The sequence below is a fragment of the Oncorhynchus masou genome, chromosome 13 (assembly GCF_036934945.1).
Source record: "Oncorhynchus masou masou isolate Uvic2021 chromosome 13, UVic_Omas_1.1, whole genome shotgun sequence".
Lineage (NCBI taxonomy): Eukaryota > Metazoa > Chordata > Actinopteri > Salmoniformes > Salmonidae > Oncorhynchus > Oncorhynchus masou.
This window is the reverse complement of record NC_088224.1, coordinates 94,959,294-94,982,474: the sequence shown is the minus strand read 5'-3', so window position 1 is coordinate 94,982,474 and position 23,181 is coordinate 94,959,294. Positions and strand designations below refer to the sequence as shown.

The 23,181-nt window shown below is 41.4% G+C and overlaps 1 protein-coding gene across 1 annotated transcript; it reads right to left on the bottom strand.

The window, feature by feature from the left end:
* Window positions 1-7,602: 7,602 nt before the first annotated feature.
* On the bottom strand, window positions 7,603-9,819 carry LOC135551590 (protein FAM181B-like). The gene has a single exon (XM_064982791.1). It carries the CDS (start codon window positions 9,469-9,471, stop codon window positions 8,092-8,094), a length of 1,380 nt encoding a protein of 459 aa, XP_064838863.1. The 5' UTR covers window positions 9,472-9,819; the 3' UTR covers window positions 7,603-8,091.
* Between the last annotated feature and the right edge of the window lie 13,362 nt (window positions 9,820-23,181).

The following is a 23,181-nucleotide window of genomic DNA, read 5'->3' as shown; positions in this document are numbered from 1 at the left end:
TACTAACTAGATAGGTGTTGGTAGATATAACATAGCAGAGTGGTGATACTAACTAGACAGGTGTTGGTAGATATAACATAGCAGAGTGGTGATACTAACTATGTTCATGCCAGTCACCATGTCCTCCTACGTTCATGCCAGTCACCAGGTCCTCCTATGTTCATGCCAGTCACCATGTCCTCCTATGTTCATGCCAGTCACCATGTCCTCCTATGTTCATGCCAGTCACCAGGTCCTCCTATGTTCATGCCAGTCACCATGTCCTCCTATGTTCATGCCAGTCACCATGTCCTCCTATGTTCATGTCAGTCACCATGTCCTCCTATGTTCATGTCAGTCACCATGTCCTCCTATGTTCATGTCAGTCACCATGTCCTCCTATGTTCATGCCAGTCACCATGTCCTCCTATGTTCATGCCAGTCACCATGTCCTCCTACGTTCATGCCAGTCACCATGTCCTCCTACGTTCATGCCAGTCACCATGTCCTCCTACGTTCATGCCAGTCACCATGTCCTCCTACGTTCATGCCAGTCACCATGTCCTCCTACGTTCATGCCAGTCACCATGTCCTCCCAAGTTCATGCCAGTCACCATGTCCTCCTACGTTCATGCCAGTCACCATGTCCTCCTACGTTCATGCCAGTCACCATGTCCTCCTATGTTCATGCCAGTCACCATGTCCTCCTATGTTCATGCCAGTCACCATGTCCTCCTATGTTCATGCCAGTCACCATGTCCTCCTATCATGTCACCATGTCCTCCTACGTTCATGCCAGTCACCATGTCCTCCTATGTTCATGCCAGTCACCATGTCCTCCTACGTTCATGCCAGTCACCATGTCCTCCTACCAGTCACCATGTCCTCCTATGTTCATGCCAGTCACCATGTCCTCCTATGTTCATGCCAGTCACCATGTCCTCCTATGTTCATGCCAGTCACCATGTCCTCCTACCATGTTCATGCCAGTCACCATGTCCTCCTATGTTCATGCCAGTCACCATGTCCTCCCTATGTCCTCATGCCAGTCACCATGTCCTCCTATGTTCATGCCAGTCACCATGTCCTCCTATGTTCATGCCAGTCACCATGTCCTCCTATGTTCATGCCAGTCACCATGTCCTCCTATGTTCATGCCAGTCACCATGTCCTCCTATGTTCATGCCAGTCACCATGTCCTCCTATGTTCATGCCAGTCACCATGTCATGCCAGTCACCATGTCCTCCTATGCCAGTCACCATGTCCTCCTATGTTCATGCCAGTCACCATGTCCTCCTAGTTCATGCCAGTCACCATGTCCTCCTACGTTCATGCCAGTCACCATGTCCTCCTACGTTCATGCCAGTCACCATGTCCTCCTCCCATGTCCTCCTACGTTCATGCCAGTCACCATGTCCTCCTATGTTCATGCCAGTCACCATGTCCTCCTACGTTCATGCCAGTCACCATGTCCTCCTACCATGTCACCATCCTATGTTCATGCCAGTCACCATGTCACCATGTCCACCATGTCCTCCTATGTTCATGCCAGTCACCATGTCCTCCTATGTTCATGCCAGTCACCATGTCCTCCTATGTTCATGCCAGTCACCATGTCCTCCTATGTTCATGCCAGTCACCATGTCCAGTCATGCCAGTCATGTCCTCCTATGTTCATGCCAGTCACCATGTCCTCCTATGTTCATGCCAGTCACCATGTCCTCCTATGTTCATGCCAGTCACCATGTCCTCCTATGTTCCAGTCACCATGTCCTCCTACGTTCATGCCAGTCACCATGTCCTCCTATGTTCATGCCAGTCACCATGTCCTCCTATGTTCATGCCAGTCACCATGTCCTCCTATGTTCATGCCAGTCACCATGTCCTCCTATGTTCATGCCAGTTCATGCCAGTCACCATGTCCTCCCATGTCCTCCTATGTTCATGCCAGTCACCATGTCCTCCTATGTTCATGCCAGTCACCAGTCCTCCTACCATGCCAGTCACCATGTCCTCCTATGTTCATGCCAGTCACCATGTCCTCCTATGTTCATGCCAGTCACCATGTCCTCCTATGTTCATGCCAGTCACCATGTCCTCCTACGTTCATGCCAGTCACCATGTCCTCCTATGTTCATGCCAGTCACCATGTCCTCCTACGTTCATGCCAGTCACCATGTCCTCCTACGTTCATGCCAGTCACCATGTCCTCCTATGCCAGTCACCATGTCCTCCTATATTCATGCCAGTCACCATGTCCTCCTATGTTCATGCCAGTCACCATGTCCTCCTACGTTCATGCCAGTCACCATGTCCTCCTACGTTTAGAACCGTCAGTCATCTAGTCATAATGTTTCTGATCGCTATAAAGAGATGCCTTCCTATATTTACACTTTGTTGTTCAGAGATTCAGAAAAAGACTAGCATACTATACTATACACTGTTCGTCTTGACTGGCATCCGTGTTCGTCTTGACTGGCATCCGTGTTCGTCTTGACTGGCATCCGTGTTCGTCTTGACTGGCATCCGTGTACGTCTTGACTGGCATCCGTGTACGTCTTGACTGGCATCCGTGTTCATCTTGACTGGCATCCGTGTTCGTCTTGACTGGCATCCGTGCACGTCTTGACTGGCATCCGTGCACGTCTTGACTGGCATCCGTGCACGTCTTGACTGGCATCCGTGCTCGTCTTGACTGGCATCCGCGTTAGAAAGTAAAATGAGTGTTAAATCCACACTAGCCTTGTGCGGCCAGTAGAGGGGGGTATTGTCGCAGCCTCTATGGTTTAGGGACTTTCTTGATAAAGCTTCTCAGGGTAAGAGTGCTGATCTAGGATCAGGTCAATCCCACCCTACCCCCCCCCCCCTGTCCATTCATCATTATCTTGAAAGCAAAAACTAATCTTGATACCTTTTGTACATGTGAGTAAATGATAGGTGTACGATATTGTTTTTCAGCTATCTTAAAGAGAAGCAAGTCATCACGTCTAGTTATGGTTAGGCCTTAAGTCTTTAACTTTACATGAAATTGTGTTTCAAAATCTTTCAAGTGTATTTTTTATTTTATTCACAAGATACACTGTTTATCCAACAACTGTGATGCTCAATTAACTTAATTTGTTCTGACAGCAAATAATGTAGAAGGTAGAGGTGGCAGGGTAGCCTAGTGGTTAGAGTGTAGAGGAGGCAGGGTGGCCTAGTGGTTAGAGTGTAGAGGAGGCAGGTAGACTAGTGGTTAGAGTGTAGAGGTGGCAGGTAGACTAGTGGTTAGAATGTAGAGGAGGCAGGTAGCCTAGTGGTTAGAGTGTAGAGGAGGCAGGGTAGCCTAGTGGTTAGAGTGTAGAGGAGGCAGGGTGGCCTAGTGGTTAGAGTGTAGAGGAGGCAGGGTGGCCTAGTGGTTAGAGTGTAGAGGAGGCAGGGTAGCCTAGTGGTTAGAGTGTAGAGGAGGCAGGGTGGCCTAGTGGTTAGAGTGTAGAGGAGGCAGGGTGGCCTAGTGGTTAGAGTGTAGAGGAGGCAGGGTGGCCTAGTGGTTAGAGTGTAGAGGAGGCAGGGTAGCCTAGTGGTTAGAGTGTAGAGGAGGCAGGGTGGCCTAGTGGTTAGAGGAGGCAGGGTGTGGTTAGAGAGGTGGCAGGGTTAGAGCCTAGTGGTTAGAGTGTAGAGGAGGCAGGGTGGCAGTGGTTAGAGTGTAGAGGAGGAAGGTAGCCTAGTGGTTAGAGTGTAGAGGTGGCAGGTAGCCTAGTGGTTAGAGTGTAGAGGTGGCAGGTAGCCTAGTGGTTAGAGTGTAGAGGAGGCAGGTAGCCTAGTGGTTAGAGTGTAGAGGTGGCAGGTAGCCTAGTGGTTAGAGTGTAGAGGAGGCAGGGTGGCCTAGTGGTTAGAGTGTAGAGGTGGCAGGGTAGCCTAGTGGTTAGAGTGTAGAGGAGGCAGGTAGCCTAGTGGTTAGAGTGTAGAGGTGGCAGGTAGACTAGTGTTTAGCGTGTAGAGGAGGTAGGGTAGCCTAGTGGTTAGAGTGTAGAGGAGGCAGGGTAGCCTAGTGGTTAGAGTGTAGAGGAGGGGGTAGCCTAGTGGTTAGAGTGTAGGAGGAGGTAGGTAGCCTAGTGGTTAGAGTGTAGAGGTGGCAGGTAGACTAGTGGTTAGAGTGTGGAGGAGGCAGGGTGGCCTAGTGGTTAGAGTGTAGAGGAGGCAGGTAGCCTAGTGGTTAGAGTGTAGAGGAGGCAGGGTAGCCTAGTGGTTAGAGTGTAGAGGTGGCAGGGTAGCCTAGTGGTTAGTGTGTAGAGGAGGTAGGGTAGCCTAGTGGTTAGAGTGTAGAGGTGGCAGGGTAGCCTAGTGGTTAGAGTGTTGTACTAGTAACCGGAAGGTTGCAAGTTCAATCCCCCGAGCTGACAAGGTACAAATCTGTCGTTCTGCCCCTGAACAGGCAGTTAATCCTCTGTTCCTAGGCTGTCATTGACAATAAGAATTTGTTCTTAACTGACTTGCTGAGTTAAATTTAAAAAATACATTTTTTTTTTTTTTTTACATCTTTTTAAACATATTCTGTTTTCATTAAGAAGTGTGGTGATTCTAGTATTTCAACACTTCACGATATATTCACAGTGTCGACTAATTTAACCTATTTGCGAATCACTCAACTCTCACACTAACTAGTCTGTCTGCACACAGAAAACAACTAGCCAGAGTGACTGTACCAATGAAGGACAACCATAGAGGGACCTAGCAGAATGGGGAACGCCAAATAGCTACCATTCTATTCTCTCACTTAAACCAACGATAGTTTCAAACTGAGACGTCACCCCTTTCATTGTTTTATGAATGACTGAGAAATCACAGTATATGGTTTGAATACTGTAGACTGGTGATGGTCATCAACCAGAGGTTTGAATACTGTAGACTACCTGGTGATGGTCATCAACCAGAGGTTTGAATACTGTAGACTGGTGATGGTCATCAACCAGAGGTTTGAATACTGTAGACTGGTGATGGTCATCAACCAGAGGTTTGAATACTGTAGACTACCTGGTGATGGTCATCAACCAGAGGTTTGAATACTGTAGACTGGTGGTGATGGTCATCAACCAGAGGTTTGAATACTGTAGACTACCTGGTGATGGTCATCAACCAGAGGTTTGAATACTGTAGACTGGTGATGGTCATCAACCAGAGGTTTGAATACAGTAGACTGGTGATGGTCATCAACCAGAGGTTTGAATACTGTAGACTACCTGGTGATGGTCATCAACCAGAGGTTTGAATACTGTAGAGTACCTGGTGATGGTCATCAACCAGAGGTTTGAATACTGTAGAGTACCTGGTGATGGTCATCAACCAGAGGTTTGAATACTGTAGACTACCTGGTGATGGTCATCAACCAGAGGTTTGAATACTGTAGACTACCTGGTGATGGTCATCAACCAGAGGTTTGAATACTGTAGACTGGTGATGGTCATCAACCAGAGGTTTGAATACTGTAGAGTACCTGGTGATGGTCATCAACCAGAGGTTTGAATACTGTAGAGTACCTGGTGATGGTCATCAACCAGAGGTTTGAATACTGTAGAGTACCTGGTGATGGTCATCAACCAGAGGTTTGAATACTGTAGACTACCTGGTGATGGTCATCTTGAACCTCAAAAGGAAATGAATTGGCTTTGAACAAAATGTCAGAACACTTATCAACCACGTTTCAGAGTTCTGATCCAAGTTAAGATCCAGGAGATAATAATAATATATAATAATATATAATAATATATAATAATATAATAATAATTACAAAAATGTATAACATGTTCAAGGGCTTTGTGACACTGTTTAATAATATTCAGATGTGACATTAAAACTGGATTCTTATAATCTTGGACTCTTTTAATTGAGCGTAATATGTGTTGTTTTTAAAGTATGGTCTTGTCCACTGTGAGCATGAATGAAATCAAATCAAAACACATTGAAATTGTCTGGCTGGGTAAATACGGTTTGTTTCATTAGGGGTGAATTACCTTTCACTTTTACGAGCATTAGAGTACATGAGCAAACCAAATCTATACATTTCTTCTTATTCGCCACACTGAAAGATCGCCAAGGACTGTTTTACCATCTGGCAAGCGGTGTCGGAGTGTCTCGTCTCGGACCAACAGGCTCAGAGACAGCTTCTACCACCAGGCCACCAGACTGCTGAAAAGTTCAACCTAGCCGTCTCCCTGCACAGATCTGCACTTAAGAGACTATATGCACCATAGATATAATTTGCACCGACTACCAACACAATCAACCCACACAAACAAACAGACACACAAGCACACAGTCTTGTTTTACAAACCTTGTGGAGAGACACAATTGATTCCCATTCAAAATCATATTTTCCCTAACCCTAAACCTTACCCTAACCCCTAAACTTTACCCTAACCCTAACCCCCTAAACCTTACCCTAACCCCTAAACTTTACCCTAACCCTAACCCCTAAACCTTACCCTAACCCCTAACCCTAAACCTTACCCTAACCCCTAACCCTAAACCTTACCCTAACCCTAAACCTAACCCTAAACCTTACCCTAACCCCTAACCCCTAAACCTTACCCTAACCCCTAACCCCTAAACCCCTTAACCCCTAAACCTTACCCTAACCCCTAACCCTAAACCTTACCCTAACCCCTAAACCTTAAACCTAAACCTTACCCTAACCCCTAACCCCTAAACCTTACCCTAACCCCTAAACCTAACCCCTAAACCTTACCCTAACCCCTAAACCTTACCCTAACCCTAACCCCCTAAACCTTACCCTAACCCCTAACCCTAAACCTTACCCTAACCCCTAAACCTTACCCTAACCCCTAAACCTTACCCTAACCCTAAACCTTACCCTAACCCCTAACCCTTACCCTAACCCTAAACCTTACCCTAACCCTAAACCTTACCCTAACCCCTAACCCTAAACCTTACCCTAACCCTAAACCTTACCCTAACCCCTAACCCTAAACCTTACCCTAACCCCTAACCCTAAACCTTACCCTAACCCCTAACCCTAAACCATACCCCAACCCTAAACCTTACCCCAACCCTAAACCTTACCCTAACCCCTAAACCTTACCCTAACCCCTAACCCTAAACCTTACCCTAACCCCTAACCCTAAACCTTACCCTAACCTTAAACCTTACCTCAACCCTAAACCTTACCCCAACCCTAAACCTTACCCCAACCCTAAACCTTACCCTAACCCCTAACCCTAAACCTTACCCCAACCCTAAACCTTACCCTAACCCTAAACCTTACCCTAACCCTAAACCTTACCCTAACCCTAAATCTTACCCTAAACCTTACCCTAAACCTTACCCTAACCCTAAACCTTACCCTAACCCTAAACCTTACCCTAACCCTAAACCTTACCCTAACCCCTAAACCTTACCCTAACCCCTAAACCTTACCCTAACCCTAAACCTTACCCTAACCCTAAACCTTACCCTAAACCTTACCCTAACCCTAAACCTTACCCTAACCCTAAACCTTACCCTAACCCCTAAACCTTACCCTAACCCCTAAACCTTACCCTAACCCCTAAACCTTACCCTAACCCCTAACCCTAAACCTAACCCCTTAACCCTAACCCCTTAACCCTAAACCCTTAACCCTAAACTTAATTCCATCCCTAATAATATCATTTTTCCTTGTGGGGACCAGCAAAATGTCCCGAGTTGGTCAACTTTTAGTTTGTTTACTATTCTTGTGGCTCCATGTCCACACTCACACACATATATATACGCACACACACACACACACACACACACACACACACACACACAGTCAATGCTACTGTTTTATTATATACTATAAATTCCACTACCCACTTTATATTTGTAAATACCGATCCTGATCAATATGCATACCACCTGGTCTATTACTTCTACTACTTGTTATTACATGATTATTGATGAAATGTTCCGCGTTGTCGAAGGTCGAGCTCTAACACGAGTATTTCATTGTACTTTTTAAAAAAAGTGTACGTTACAAATACGATTAGATTAGACAGTATCTCAATCTGTAGCTCTGGTCAATAGCAAGTCACACTAACATTCTGGAGCAGAACTACTCAACTTGTAGTCTCAGACAGGGAAGCGACGTCGTATCAGAGAGAAGAGAAACCCTTTGTGTTGTAACCACCACAACTCAGACCATACGAGACCTGAGACGCAGGGCAGTCTGGGAAAAAGTTGGAAAAGGTCAGAGTGCACAGTGAGTTACTATCCTCTGTAGACCCTGTCGCAGAGGAGTCAGACACAGAGTGACAGTACAGGGGTGTCTGTGTTCCTGGGCCCGTCCGTACGCCCTCTCCTGATTGGCAGTACAGGGGTGTCTGTGTTCCTGGGCCCGTCCGTACGCCCTCTCCTGATTGGCAGTACAGGGGTGTCTGTGTTCCTGGGCCCGTCCGTACGCCCTCTCCTGATTGGCAGTACAGGGGTGTCTGTGATCCTGGGCCCGTCCGTACGCCCTCCCCTGCCTTCTTAGAAGGAGAAGAGGTACTCCAAGGCTCTGTATACAAGAATCCTCCCACTAGATGGTGAGGGTCGTAGGGCGATACCTGGTCTGTTATGTCCTGAGTCTGCTGGTGCTGGAGGATCCTACTGGGCAGGCCCCGTGTCTGAAACATGTCCTGGTCGATGATCCTACTGGGCAGGCCCCGAGTCTGAAACATGTCCTGGTCGATGATCCTACTGGGCAGGCCGCGTGTCTGAAACATGTCCTGGTCACTGAGCATGTTACTGTAGTCCGGTCCCAGCAGGTCAAAGAAGTCCGGGTTCCCCCCTCCCCGTTCCAGATCACCCAGGAACATGCCCGAGGTGGACGTGACTCGAGAGGTGGTGGTAGTGTTGGCCGGCTCAGTGAAAAAGGATGGGGGAAGGTTACGGTGCCTCAGGGGAGGCTTCTTGGCTCTCTCCCCCTTGACAGGCTCCTTGACAGAGTTAAAGAGGGCAGCCAGGCTCTTGGTCTGGAGGTTGGCCTGTAGCCCATCCCGCTTGTGGACGGGTTTGCCTTGCTGGAATGGGCTGGGCTGGGTCTGAAGCTGGGTCTGAGGCTGGGTCTGGGTCTGGGTCTGGGTGGGAAAGCCAGAGCCTTTTCTCTTGTTGGCCCCTGGAGCTGCTGCTGGGTTCCCTGTTGGACTGATGAAGCCTGTACATCTCTTGATCTGCTTCTGCAGGTACTTGCGGTGGTTGACTTTCCTTTTGGACTTGACTGGCTTGTCCAAAGCCAGTTTGATGTTGCTGGAGGCTGAGTCTATGAAGCTGAGCAGATTCCTGGTAGTTTCCCTGTAATCTCCTCTCTCCTCACTCTCCTCCAGCGGACTCCCGTCCAGACTTCTGGTGGTTTCCCTGTAATCTCCTCTCTCCTCACTCTCCTCCAGCGGACTCCCGTCCAGGCTCTGACCCATGTCATACTCCATCATGACCGACCCAGGGAAACAGAAGTTTACGAACGGAGAGTTCATGATTGCAGTTTGAACAGCCATTCCAATTGTGTTTCTAAACACTGCGGCGTCAGTGGCCTCGTCCTCAGCATCCGCTGCTGCTGCTAATCCAAATTATAAAGAGCCGCTTCCTCGTCACAGCATGTCTTCTTGTCCTGTGTCTGGGTAATGTTGGCACCTACAAGAAGCAAATCGGATATTCGAATTTCAGACTCTCACAAGAGAGTAGTCCCAGGGTAGCTTCCCAGTGTGCAAAAAAATGGTTGAGAATATACGTCTTTTCAACCAAAGATGTGTCTTTTCAGCGTCTTTTTGCTCATAGGGTTGTTCCAAACCCCTTGGTCCTTAAGCTAGTTGTGAGGCTTAGACATGCAGCTCCTGTGAATTCCACTCTTCCACTCCACAGTAGAACACAACAGAGACTGAACTGAGGGAACAGACACTTGTTGTTTGTGGAAAGCAAATCTGACGGAGAGAGAGAGAGAGAGAGAGAGAGAGATCTTTCAAGGGGCGGGGCTAGATGATGTCAGAACATCAAAGGGGAGGGGCAGAGAGACCCCGGGACTTAACTCTTTGCTTACGCCTGACCACCTGCAACTAAGAGAGATTTGTCTGAGCTTCTCCTCTGTGTCTCAAGACAATAGCCAGTGGTTGGATCCCTCTCCCTCCTCCTTTCACTGTTCCTGTGTGCTGTGAACCCAAAGCGGTCTTATGAAACGTGAATATGTCGGGCTACTATGGAGGTGAAACTAGAATATCACTTTCAGAGCAACGTGATTCTTTGGAAATTAGTTCTTATGTTGTTTTATAATAGTTAGTTAAAATTTAAAAGATTTCATTTCTAAAAAACATTGTCCCTGTGTTATGTAGAGATTATTTATCTTGTGTTCTTAAAAAAAATATATATATATATATATATTGACATTATTTAAATGTCTTTATTCATACCAGCTTGATTGTTGGGGTTACAGACAGGACTTGCTACTTCTACCATCTCATCCCATACAGAGAACACACCAAACTATGTCATCAAGACCCTACCGTTTACCATTATCTTTTCAGAAAGGCTTTTTCTCCATGGGGAAATCCTGGTGCCCAAACAGGTATCTCTATAGTATCTAGGATCACTGATAACTAATCCTGGTGCCCAAACAGGTATCTCTATAGTATCTGGGATCACTGATAACTAATCCTGGTGCCCAAACAGGTATCTCTATAGTATCTGGGATCACTGATAACTAATCCTGGTGCCCAAACAGGTATCTCTATAGTATCTGGGATCACTGATAACTAATCCTGGTGCCCAAACAGGTATCTCTATAGTATCTAGGATCACTGATAACTAATCCTGGTGCCCAAACAGGTATCTCTATAGTATCTAGGATCACTGATCACTGATAACTAATCCTGGTGCCCAAACAGGTATCTCTATAGTATCTGGGATCACTGATAACTAATCCTGGTGCCCAAACAGGTATCTCTATAGTATCTAGGATCACTGATAACTAATCCTGGTGCCCAAACAGGTATCTCTATAGTATCTAGGATCACTGATAACTAATCCTGGTGCCCAAACAGGATCATAGTATCTGATCAATAACTAATCCTGGTGCCCAAACAGGTATCTCTATAGTATCTAGGATCACTGATAACTAATCCTGGTGCCCAAACAGGTATCTCTATAGTATCTGGGATCACTGATAACTAATCCTGGTGCCCAAACAGGTATCTCTATAGTATCTGGGATCACTGATAACTAATCCTGGTGCCCAAACAGGTATCTCTATAGTATCTGGGATCACTGATAACTAATCCAAACAACAGGTATCTCTATAGTATCTGGGATCACTGATAACTAATCCTGGTGCCCAAACAGGTATCTCTATAGTATCTGGGATCACTGATAACTAATCCTGGTGCCCAAACAGGTATCTCTATAGTATCTGGGATCACTGATAACTAATCCTGTAAACAGGTATCTCTATAGTATCTGGATCACTGATAACTAATCCTGGTGCCCAAACAGGTATCTCTATAGTATCTGGGATCACTGATAACTAATCCTGGTGCCCAAACAGGTATCTCTATAGTATCTGGGATCACTGATAACTAATCCTGGTGCCCAAACAGGTATCTCTATAGTATCTGGGATCACTGATAACTAATCCTGGTGCCCAAACAGGTATCTCTATAGTATCTGGGATCACTGATAACTAATCCTGGTGCCCAAACAGGTATCTCTATAGTATCTGGGATCACTGATAACTAATCCTGGTGCCCAAACAGGTATCTCTATAGTATCTGGATAACTAATCCTGGTGCCCATCACTGATAACTAATCCTGGTGCCCAAACAGGTATCTCTATAGTATCTGGGATCACTGATAACTAATCCTGGTGCCCAAACAGGTATCTCTATAGTATCTAGGATCACTGATAACTAATCCTGGTGCCCAAACAGGTATCTCTATAGTATCTGGGATCACTGATAACTAATCCTGGTGCCCAAACAGGTATCTCTATAGTATCTGGGATCACTGATAACTAATCCTGTGCCCAAACAGGTATCTCTATAGTATCTGGGATCACTGATAACTAATCCTGGTGCCCAAACAGGTATCTCTATAGTATCTGGGATCACTGATAACTAATCCTGGTGCCCAAACAGGTATCTCTATAGTATCTGGGATCACTGATAACTAATCCTGGTGCCCAAACAGATATCTCTATAGTATCTGGGATCAATTGTATCTCTATAGTATCTGGGATCAATTATAACTAATCCTGGTGCCCAAACAGGTATCTCTATAGTATCTAGGATCACTGATAACTAATCCTGGTGCCCAAACAGGTATCTCTATAGTATCTGGGATCAATTGTATCTCTATAGTATCTGGGATCAATTCCCAAATATAACTCTACTACTTAAGATAACCTTCCTGCTTGTTCTGTGTCTTAATCTGCTCGTGGAACTAAAGTTGGAAGTTGATTTCTTGTTGGTGCATGGTCATGTTGGTGAATTCCCAGAACAGTGGGAATTTTTGCTCGGTCCTGACAACTATTATAGCCGGGTCTTTGACATACAGCCCTACAGAGTCTAAAGAGCCTCTATTCTCCCCCAGCCTCTGAAAGGGAGCTTTGTGCCAGAGATTCATTAAAGTGCACCTCACAGCCCCACAGTAAAATAGCCCCCCCCCCCCCCCCTCCTCCCTCTCAATAATGAACAGTCGATTTAACTGGAAAAGCTGGCGGGGTTGTTAAATTAAAAGGGGAAAATAAAGTGTTGGTTCAAGCTCGGTGAAGAAGAAGAAATGTTGACCTTAAGAAATACAGCCCCGGTATGAAACCGCTTGCTGTACCCTGCTTTCTGCGCCTGCTTTTACCGCTGTAAACAATAATACTTTTACGGGAAGTCTCTTGGCTGACGGTGAATAGTGAATACCCAGAACACACTGAGAGGTGCAGTATGGGTTCTAGGTCTGCCTGGGAGTTTCACTGTGCCAAAGCTTGATCCTGATTTAAGTGTGTGTGTGTGAGGGGGGGGAGCTGAAAGGAGGAAATAGTATCAGGGCTGGTGAGAGAGGGAAGATGGAGGAAATAGTATCAGGGCTGGTGAGAGAGGGAAGATGGAGGAAATAGTATCAGGGCCGGTGAGAGAGGGAAGATGGAGGAAATAGTATCAGGGCCGGTGAGAGAGGGAAGATGGAGGAAATAGTATCAGGGCCGGTGAAAGAGGGAAGATGGAGGAAATAGTATCAGGGCCGGTGAGAGAGGGAAGATGGAGGAAATAGTATCAGGGCCGGTGAGAGAGGGAAGATGGAGGAAATAGTATCAGGGCCGGTGAGAGAGGGAAGATGGAGGAAATAGTATCAGGGCCGGTGAGAGAGGGAAGATGGAGGAAATAGTATCAGGGCCGGTGAGAGAGGGAAGATGGAGGAAATAGTATCAGGGCTGGTGAGAGAGGGAAGATGGAGGAAATAGTATCAGGGCCGGTGAGAGAGGGAAGATGGAGGAAATAGTATCAGGGCTGGTGAGAGAGGGAAGATGGAGGAAATAGTATCAGGGCTGGTGAGAGAGGGAAGATGGAGGAAATAGTATCAGGGCCGGTGAGAGAGGGAAGATGGAGGAAATAGTATCAGGGCCGGTGAAAGAGGGAAGATGGAGGAAATAGTATCAGGGCTGGTGAGAGAGGGAAGATGGAGGATAGATTATTCACACAGTAAAAAAAAAGGGATGTACCTATTTTGAAGATATTTCCATACACTGCCTCGATTGGCTGATAGGATGGTCTAGAGCCCACCCACTTACCCAGAAGAACAGTCATTGGTCTATTATAAACAGATCACATAGAGACGTCATGATGTGGGCCAAACCTTCCACTTGAACAGGCTGAAATTCCAGGCATATTTTATTTTTAACAACCCTTACAACAAAAAGGCCACTATTATCACTTTCACAATTTCAGTGTTATTTCACCTCATAGTGTTTAAATATAATAATAACATTTTATTTTTTAACTGCACTGCCCCTTTAAATCATTTGTGCTTTTATGAAATAATGTTGGAGATCTGGCTTATGTTATTGCATTTTACAGCCTACACTCTCAGAGCTCTCTCCTCTCAGCTCTCTCCTCTTAGCTCTCTCCTCTTAGCTCTCTCCTCTCAGCTCTCTCCTCTTAGCTCTCTCCTCTTAGCTCTCTCCTCTTAGCTCTATCCTCTTAGCTCTCTCCTCTTAGCTCTCTCCTCTTAGCTCTCTCCTCTTAGCTCTCTCCTCTTAGCTCTCTCTTCTCAGCTCTCTCTTCAAGCTCTCTCTTCTCAGCTCTCTCTTCTCAGCTCTCTCTTCTCAGCTCTCTCCTCTCAGCTCTCTCTTCTCAGCTCTCTCTCTCAGCTCTCTCCTCTCAGCTCTCTCCTCTCTCCTCTCAGCCTGGTCTGAGGCTCAGTTGGTATAGCTGTTTTTGGTCCTTGCAACAGAATTCCCAAGAATGGATTCTTTCTTTTCCCTGGTCTGAGGCTCAGATGGTATAGCTGTTTTTGGTCCTTGCAACAGAATTCCCAAGAACGGATTCTTTCTTTTTCCCTTTTCTTGAAAGTGCATTTTAAGGCAGTGAATCATTTAGAGCTGGGAGACGGAGAGGAGGGAGAGAGAGAGAGGTTCTGAGCTCTTTGAAAGAAGAAGGGTCCATCGAGAAACTGTTATTCTCATGTAAATTGGTGCGGACGGGGAAAAGGGGGGACAGTGAAAGTGATAGTACTGATCTAATTATCTGTGGCCCCAACACCCGGTCTGAATGAGACGCTCAGAATAACTGCTGACATGGAAGCACAATAAACAGGACAACGTAGAGCTTCTGTAAAAACAAAACACGTTTTTCTCTTCAGGCCTTTATGGGGGTGTTTTCTTTCTCTCTCTCTGTCTCTGTCTCTGTCTCTCTCTCTCTGTCTCTCTCTCTCTGTCTCTCTCTGTCTCTCTCTATGTCTCTCTCTGTCTTTCTCTCTCTCTCTTCTCTCCCTCTTCTCTCTCCCTCTTCTCTCTCCATCTTCTCTCTCCCTCTATCCACTCTCCCTCTATCCACTCTCTCGCTCCCCCTCTTCTCTCTCTCTCTCTCTCTCTCTCTCTCTCTCGCCCTCTCTCCACTCTCTCGCTCCCTCTCTCCACTCTCTCTCTCTCCACTTGGTCTCTCCCTCTTCTCTCCTCTCTCTCTCTCCACTCCATCTCTTCCTCCCCCCACTCCTCCTCCCCTCTCTCTCTCTCTTTTCCTCCTCTCCCCCTCCTCCTCCCCTCTCTCCCTTTCTTTTCTCTCTCTCTTTACAAAAAAAGCAGGGTATTTAAAAGAGATATTGATAGCATCTCGCACCTCTATTCTTAAATGTCGACAGCAGCAGGCGAGAAAAAGAGTCAACAGAAATAAATGAATATGACATGATAATTAGGTCACATACAGTATCCGCATTCATGGATCCACTCTCTGGTTCTTTTTTCTAGCACTTCTATCAAACATCAGACAACAATGCCAACAACTTTGTAGTGCACTATCTCGGGTGTCATTTGGGACAACCGTTGCGGAGGGAGGATATACCCCCACCCACCCCCTCCGCCGTCTAACTCCCAAGCCTTGGTTTTTGTTCTGGCCGGTCATTCAGAGCTCCCGGCCTGAAGCTCTGATTCCAGAAACCACACTCTATAGACACGTTAAAGGAGAGAGGATGAGAGGTTAACTTGTTAACTTGCTGAGATGCAAGACTGCCCAATAACCCGCATTTACTGTATGGAGGACACAAATACTTAGTGATTACTTATTTTGATGCACAGTGACTTAACAGTGTGTTATTACATAGAAACAGCCTGTTAGTGTTATTACATAGAAACAGTCTGTTAGTGTTATTACATAGAAACAGTCTGTTAGTGTTATTACATAGAAACAGTGTGTTAGTGTTATTACATAGAAACAGAAACAGCTGTTAGTGTTATTATATAGAAACAGCCTGTTAGTGTTATTACATAGAAACAGTCTGTTAGTGTTATTACATAGAAACAGTCTGTTAGTGTTATTACATAGAAACAGCCTGTTAGTGTTATTACATAGAAACAGTCTGTTAGTGTTATTACATAGAAACAGTGTGTTAGTGTTATTACATAGAAACAGTCTGTTAGTGTTATTACATAGAAACAGTCTGTTAGTGTTATTACATAGAAACAGTCTGTTATTACATAGAAACAGCTTGTTAGTGTTATTACATAGAAACAGTCTGTTAGTGTTATTACATAGAAACAGCCTGTTAGTGTTATTACATAGAAACAGTCTGTTAGTGTTATTACATAGAAACAGTCTGTTAGTGTTATTACATAGAAACAGTCTGTTAGTGTTATTACATAGAAACAGTCTGTTAGTGTTATTACATAGAAACAGTCTGTTAGTGTTATTACATAGAAACAGTCTGTTAGTGTTATTACATAGAAACAGTCTGTTAGTGTTATTACATAGAAACAGTGTGTTAGTGTTATTACATAGAAACAGTGTGTTATTACATAGAAACAGTCTGTTAGTGTTATTACATAGAAACAGTCTGTTAGTGTTATTACATAGAAACAGTCTGTTATTACATAGAAACAGTCTGTTAGTGTTATTACATAGAAACAGTGTGTTAGTGTTATTACATAGAAACAGTGTGTTATTACATAGAAACAGTCTGTTAGTGTTATTACATAGAAACAGTCTGTTATTACATAGAAACAGTGTGTTAGTGTTATTACATAGAAACAGTGTTATTACATAGAAACAGTGTTATTACATAGAAACAGTGTGTTATTACATAGAAACAGTCTGTTAGTGTTATTACATAGAAACAGTCTGTTAGTGTTATTACATAGAAACAGTCTGTTAGTGTTATTACATAGAAACAGTCTGTTAGTGTTATTACATAGAAACAGTCTGTTATTACATAGAAACAGTGTGTTATTACATAGAAACAGTCTGTTAGTGTTATTACATAGAAACAGTCTGTTAGTGTTATTACATAGAAACAGTCTGTTAGTGTTATTACATAGAAACAGCCTGTTAGTGTTATTACATAGAAACAGTCTGTTAGTGTTATTACATAGAAACAGTGTTAATACATAGAAACAGTCTGTTAGTGTTATTACATAGAAACAGTCTGTTAGTGTTATTACATAGAAACAGTCTGTTAGTGTTATTACATAGAAACAGACTGTTAGTGTTATTACATAGAAACAGTCTGTTAGTGTTATTACATAGAAACAGTCTGTTAGTGTTATTACATAGAAACAGCCTGTTAGTGTTATTACATAGAAACAGTCTGTTAGTGTTATTACATAGAAACAGTGTTAATACATAGAAACAGTCTGTTAGTGTTATTACATAGAAACAGTCTGTTAGTGTTATTACATAGAAACAGTCTGTTAGTGTTATTACATAGAAACAGTCTGTTAGTGTTATTACATAGAAACAGCCTGTTAGTGTTACTACATAGAAACAGTCTGTTAGTGTTATTACATAGAAACAGTCTGTTAGTGTTATTACATAGAAACAGTCTGTTAGTGTTATTCCATAGAAACAGTCTGTTAGTGTTATTACATAGAAACAGTCTGTTAGTGTTATTACATAGAAACAGTCTGTTAGTGTTATTACATAGAAACAGCCTGTTAGTGTTATTACATAGAAACAGTCTGTTAGTGTTATTACATAGAAACAGTCTGTTAGTGTTATTACATAGAAACAGTGTTAATACATAGAAACAGCCTGTTAGTGTTATTACATAGAAACAGACTGTTAGTGTTATTACATAGAAACAGTCTGTTAGTGTTATTCCATAGAAACAGTCTGTTAGTGTTATTACATAGAAACAGTCTGTTAGTGTTATTACATAGAAACAGTCTGTTAGTGTTATTACATAGAAACAGCCTGTTAGTGTTATTACATAGAAACAGTCTGTTAGTGTTATTACATAGAAACAGTCTGTTAGTGTTATTACATAGAAACAGTCTGTTAGTGTTATTACATAGAAACAGTCTGTTAGTGTTATTACATAGAAACAGTGTTAATACATAGAAACAGTGTGTTATTACATAGAAACAGTCTGTTAGTGTTATTACATAGAAACAGTCTGTTATTACATAGAAACAGCCTGTTAGTGTTATTACATAGAAACAGTGTGTTAGTGTTATTACATAGAAACAGTCTGTTAGTGTTACTACATAGAAACAGTCTGTTATTACATAGAAACAGCCTGTTAGTGTTATTACATAGAAACAGTGTGTTAGTGTTATTACATAGAAACAGTGTGTTAGTGTTATTACATAGAAACAGTCTGTTAGTGTTATTACATAGAAACAGTCTGTTAGTGTTATTACATAGAAACAGTCTGTTAGTGTTACTACATAGAAACAGTGTTATTACATAGAAACAGTCTGTTATTACATAGAAACAGTCTGTTAGTGTTATTACATAGAAACAGTCTGTTAGTGTTATTACATAGAAACAGTCTGTTAGTGTTATTACATAGAAACAGTCCGTTATTACATAGAAACAGTCTGTTATTACATAGAAACAGCCTGTTAGTGTTATTACATAGAAACAGTGTGTTAGTGTTATTACATAGAAACAGTCTGTTAGTGTTATTACATAGAAACAGTCTGTTAGTGTTATTACATAGAAACAGTCTGTTAGTGTTATTACATAGAAACAGTCTGTTAGTGTTACTACATAGAAACAGTCTGTTAGTGTTATTACATAGAAACAGTCTGTTATTACATAGAAACAGCCTGTTAGTGTTATTACATAGAAACAGTGTGTTAGTGTTATTACATAGAAACAGTGTGTTAGTGTTATTACATAGAAACAGTCTGTTAGTGTTATTACATAGAAACAGTGTGTTATTACATAGAAACAGTCTGTTAGTGTTATTACATAGAAACAGTCTGTTAGTGTTATTCCATAGAAACAGCCTGTTAGTGTTACTACATAGAAACAGTCTGTTAGTGTTATTACATAGAAACAGTCTGTTAGTGTTATTACATAGAAACAGTGTGTTATTACATAGAAACAGCCTGTTATTACATAGAAACAGTCTGTTAGTGTTATTACATAGAAACAGTCTGTTAGTGTTATTACATAGAAACAGTCTGTTAGTGTTATTACATAGAAACAGTGTGTTATTACATAGAAACAGCCTGTTAGTGTTATTACATAGAAACAGCCTGTTATTACATAGAAACAGTCTGTTAGTGTTATTACATAGAAACAGTGTGTTATTACATAGAAACAGTCTGTTAGTGTTATTACATAGAAACAGTGTTATTACATAGAAACAGCCTGTTAGTGTTATTACATAGAAACAGTGTTATTACATAGAAACAGCCTGTTAGTGTTATTACATAGAAACAGCCTGTTAGTGTTATTACATAGAAACAGTCTGTTAGTGTTATTACATAGAAACAGCCTGTTAGTGTTATTACATAGAAACAGTGTGTTATTACATAGAAACAGCCTGTTAGTGTTATTACATAGAAACAGCCTGTTAGTGTTATTACATAGAAACAGTCTGTTAGTGTTACTACATAGAAACAGCCTGTTAGTGTTACTACATAGAAACAGTCTGTTAGTGTTATTACATAGAAACAGTCTGTTAGTGTTATTACATAGAAACAGCCTGTTAGTGTTATTACATAGAAACAGTGTGTTATTACATAGAAACAGCCTGTTAGTGTTATTACATAGAAACAGCCTGTTAGTGTTATTACATAGAAACAGTCTGTTAGTGTTACTACATAGAAACAGCCTGTTAGTGTTACTACATAGAAACAGTCTGTTAGTGTTATTACATAGAAACAGCCTGTTAGTGTTACTACATAGAAACAGTCTGTTAGTGTTATTACATAGAAACAGTCTGTTAGTGTTACTACATAGAAACAGCCTGTTAGTGTTACTACATAGAAACAGTCTGTTAGTGTTATTCCATAGAAACAGCCTGTTAGTGTTATTCCATAGAAACAGTCTGTTATTACATAGAAACAGTCTGTTAGTGTTATTCCATAGAAACAGTCTGTTAGTGTTATTCCATAGAAACAGTCTGTTAGTGTTATTCCATAGAAACAGTCTGTTATTACATAGAAACAGTCTGTTAGTGTTATTACATAGAAACAGTGTGTTAGTGTTATTACATAGAAACAGTGTGTTAGTGTTATTACATAGAAACAGTCTGTTAGTGTTACTACATAGAAACAGTGTGTTAGTGTTATTACATAGAAACAGTGTGTTAGTGTTATTACATAGAAACAGTCTGTTAGTGTTATTACATAGAAACAGTCTGTTAGTGTTATTACATAGAAACAGTCTGTTAGTGTTACTACATAGAAACAGTGTTATTACATAGAAACAGTCTGTTAGTGTTATTACATAGAAACAGTCTGTTAGTGTTATTACATAGAAACAGTCCGTTATTACATAGAAACAGTCTGTTATTACATAGAAACAGCCTGTTAGTGTTATTACATAGAAACAGTGTGTTAGTGTTATTACATAGAAACAGCCTGTTAGTGTTATTACATAGAAACAGTGTGTTATTACATAGAAACAGCCTGTTAGTGTTATTACATAGAAACAGCCTGTTAGTGTTATTACATAGAAACAGTCTGTTAGTGTTACTACATAGAAACAGCCTGTTAGTGTTACTACATAGAAACAGTCTGTTAGTGTTATTACATAGAAACAGCCTGTTAGTGTTACTACATAGAAACAGTCTGTTAGTGTTATTACATAGAAACAGTCTGTTAGTGTTACTACATAGAAACAGCCTGTTAGTGTTACTACATAGAAACAGTCTGTTAGTGTTATTACATAGAAACAGTCTGTTAGTGTTATTACATAGAAACAGTCTGTTAGTGTTATTCCATAGAAACAGCCTGTTAGTGTTATTCCATAGAAACAGTCTGTTAGTGTTATTCCATAGAAACAGTCTGTTAGTGTTATTCCATAGAAACAGTCTGTTATTACATAGAAACAGTCTGTTAGTGTTATTACATAGAAACAGTGTGTTAGTGTTATTACATAGAAACAGTGTGTTAGTGTTATTACATAGAAACAGTCTGTTAGTGTTACTACATAGAAACAGTGTGTTAGTGTTATTACATAGAAACAGTGTGTTAGTGTTATTACATAGAAACAGTCTGTTAGTGTTATTACATAGAAACAGTCTGTTAGTGTTATTACATAGAAACAGTCTGTTAGTGTTACTACATAGAAACAGTGTTATTACATAGAAACAGTCTGTTAGTGTTATTACATAGAAACAGTCTGTTAGTGTTATTACATAGAAACAGTCCGTTATTACATAGAAACAGTCTGTTATTACATAGAAACAGCCTGTTAGTGTTATTACATAGAAACAGTGTGTTAGTGTTATTACATAGAAACAGTCTGTTAGTGTTACTACATAGAAACAGTCTGTTAGTGTTATTACATAGAAACAGTCTGTTATTACATAGAAACAGCCTGTTAGTGTTATTACATAGAAACAGTGTGTTAGTGTTATTACATAGAAACAGCCTGTTAGTGTTATTACATAGAAACAGTGTGTTATTACATAGAAACAGTCTGTTAGTGTTATTCCATAGAAACAGTCTGTTAGTGTTATTCCATAGAAACAGTCTGTTATTACATAGAAACAGTCTGTTAGTGTTATTACATAGAAACAGCCTGTTAGTGTTATTACATAGAAACAGTGTGTTATTACATAGAAACAGTCTGTTAGTGTTATTCCATAGAAACAGTCTGTTAGTGTTATTCCATAGAAACAGTCTGTTATTACATAGAAACAGTCTGTTAGTGTTATTACATAGAAACAGTCTGTTAGTGTTATTACATAGAAACAGCCTGTTAGTGTTATTCCATAGAAACAGTCTGTTAGTGTTATTCCATAGAAACAGTCTGTTAGTGTTATTCCATAGAAACAGTCTGTTAGTGTTATTCCATAGAAACAGTCTGTTATTACATAGAAACAGTCTGTTAGTGTTATTACATAGAAACAGTGTGTTAGTGTTATTACATAGAAACAGTGTGTTAGTGTTATTACATAGAAACAGTCTGTTAGTGTTACTACATAGAAACAGTGTGTTAGTGTTATTACATAGAAACAGTGTGTTAGTGTTATTCCATAGAAACAGCCTGTTAGTGTTATTACATAGAAACAGTCTGTTAGTGTTATTACATAGAAACAGTCTGTTAGTGTTATTACATAGAAACAGCCTGTTAGTGTTATTCCATAGAAACAGCCTGTTAGTGGTATTACATAGAAACAGTCTGTTAGTGTTATTACATAGAAACAGTCTGTTAGTGTTATTACATAGAAACAGTCTGTTAGTGTTACTACATAGAAACAGTGTTATTACATAGAAACAGTCTGTTAGTGTTATTACATAGAAACAGTCTGTTAGTGTTATTACATAGAAACAGTCCGTTATTACATAGAAACAGTCTGTTATTACATAGAAACAGCCTGTTAGTGTTATTACATAGAAACAGTGTGTTAGTGTTATTACATAGAAACAGTCTGTTAGTGTTACTACATAGAAACAGTCTGTTAGTGTTATTACATAGAAACAGTCTGTTATTACATAGAAACAGCCTGTTAGTGTTATTACATAGAAACAGTGTGTTAGTGTTATTACATAGAAACAGTGTGTTAGTGTTATTACATAGAAACAGTCTGTTAGTGTTATTACATAGAAACAGTGTGTTATTACATAGAAACAGTCTGTTAGTGTTATTACATAGAAACAGTCTGTTAGTGTTATTACATAGAAACAGTCTGTTAGTGTTATTACATAGAAACAGTCTGTTAGTGTTATTCCATAGAAACAGCCTGTTAGTGTTACTACATAGAAACAGTATGTTAGTGTTATTACATAGAAACAGTCTGTTAGTGTTATTACATAGAAACAGTGTGTTATTACATAGAAACAGCCTGTTATTACATAGAAACAGTCTGTTAGTGTTATTACATAGAAACAGTCTGTTAGTGTTATTACATAGAAACAGTCTGTTAGTGTTATTACATAGAAACAGTGTGTTATTACATAGAAACAGTCTGTTAGTGTTATTACATAGAAACAGTGTTATTACATAGAAACAGTCTGTTAGTGTTATTACATAGAAACAGTCTGTTAGTGTTATTACATAGAAACAGTGTGTTATTACATAGAAACAGCCTGTTAGTGTTATTACATAGAAACAGCCTGT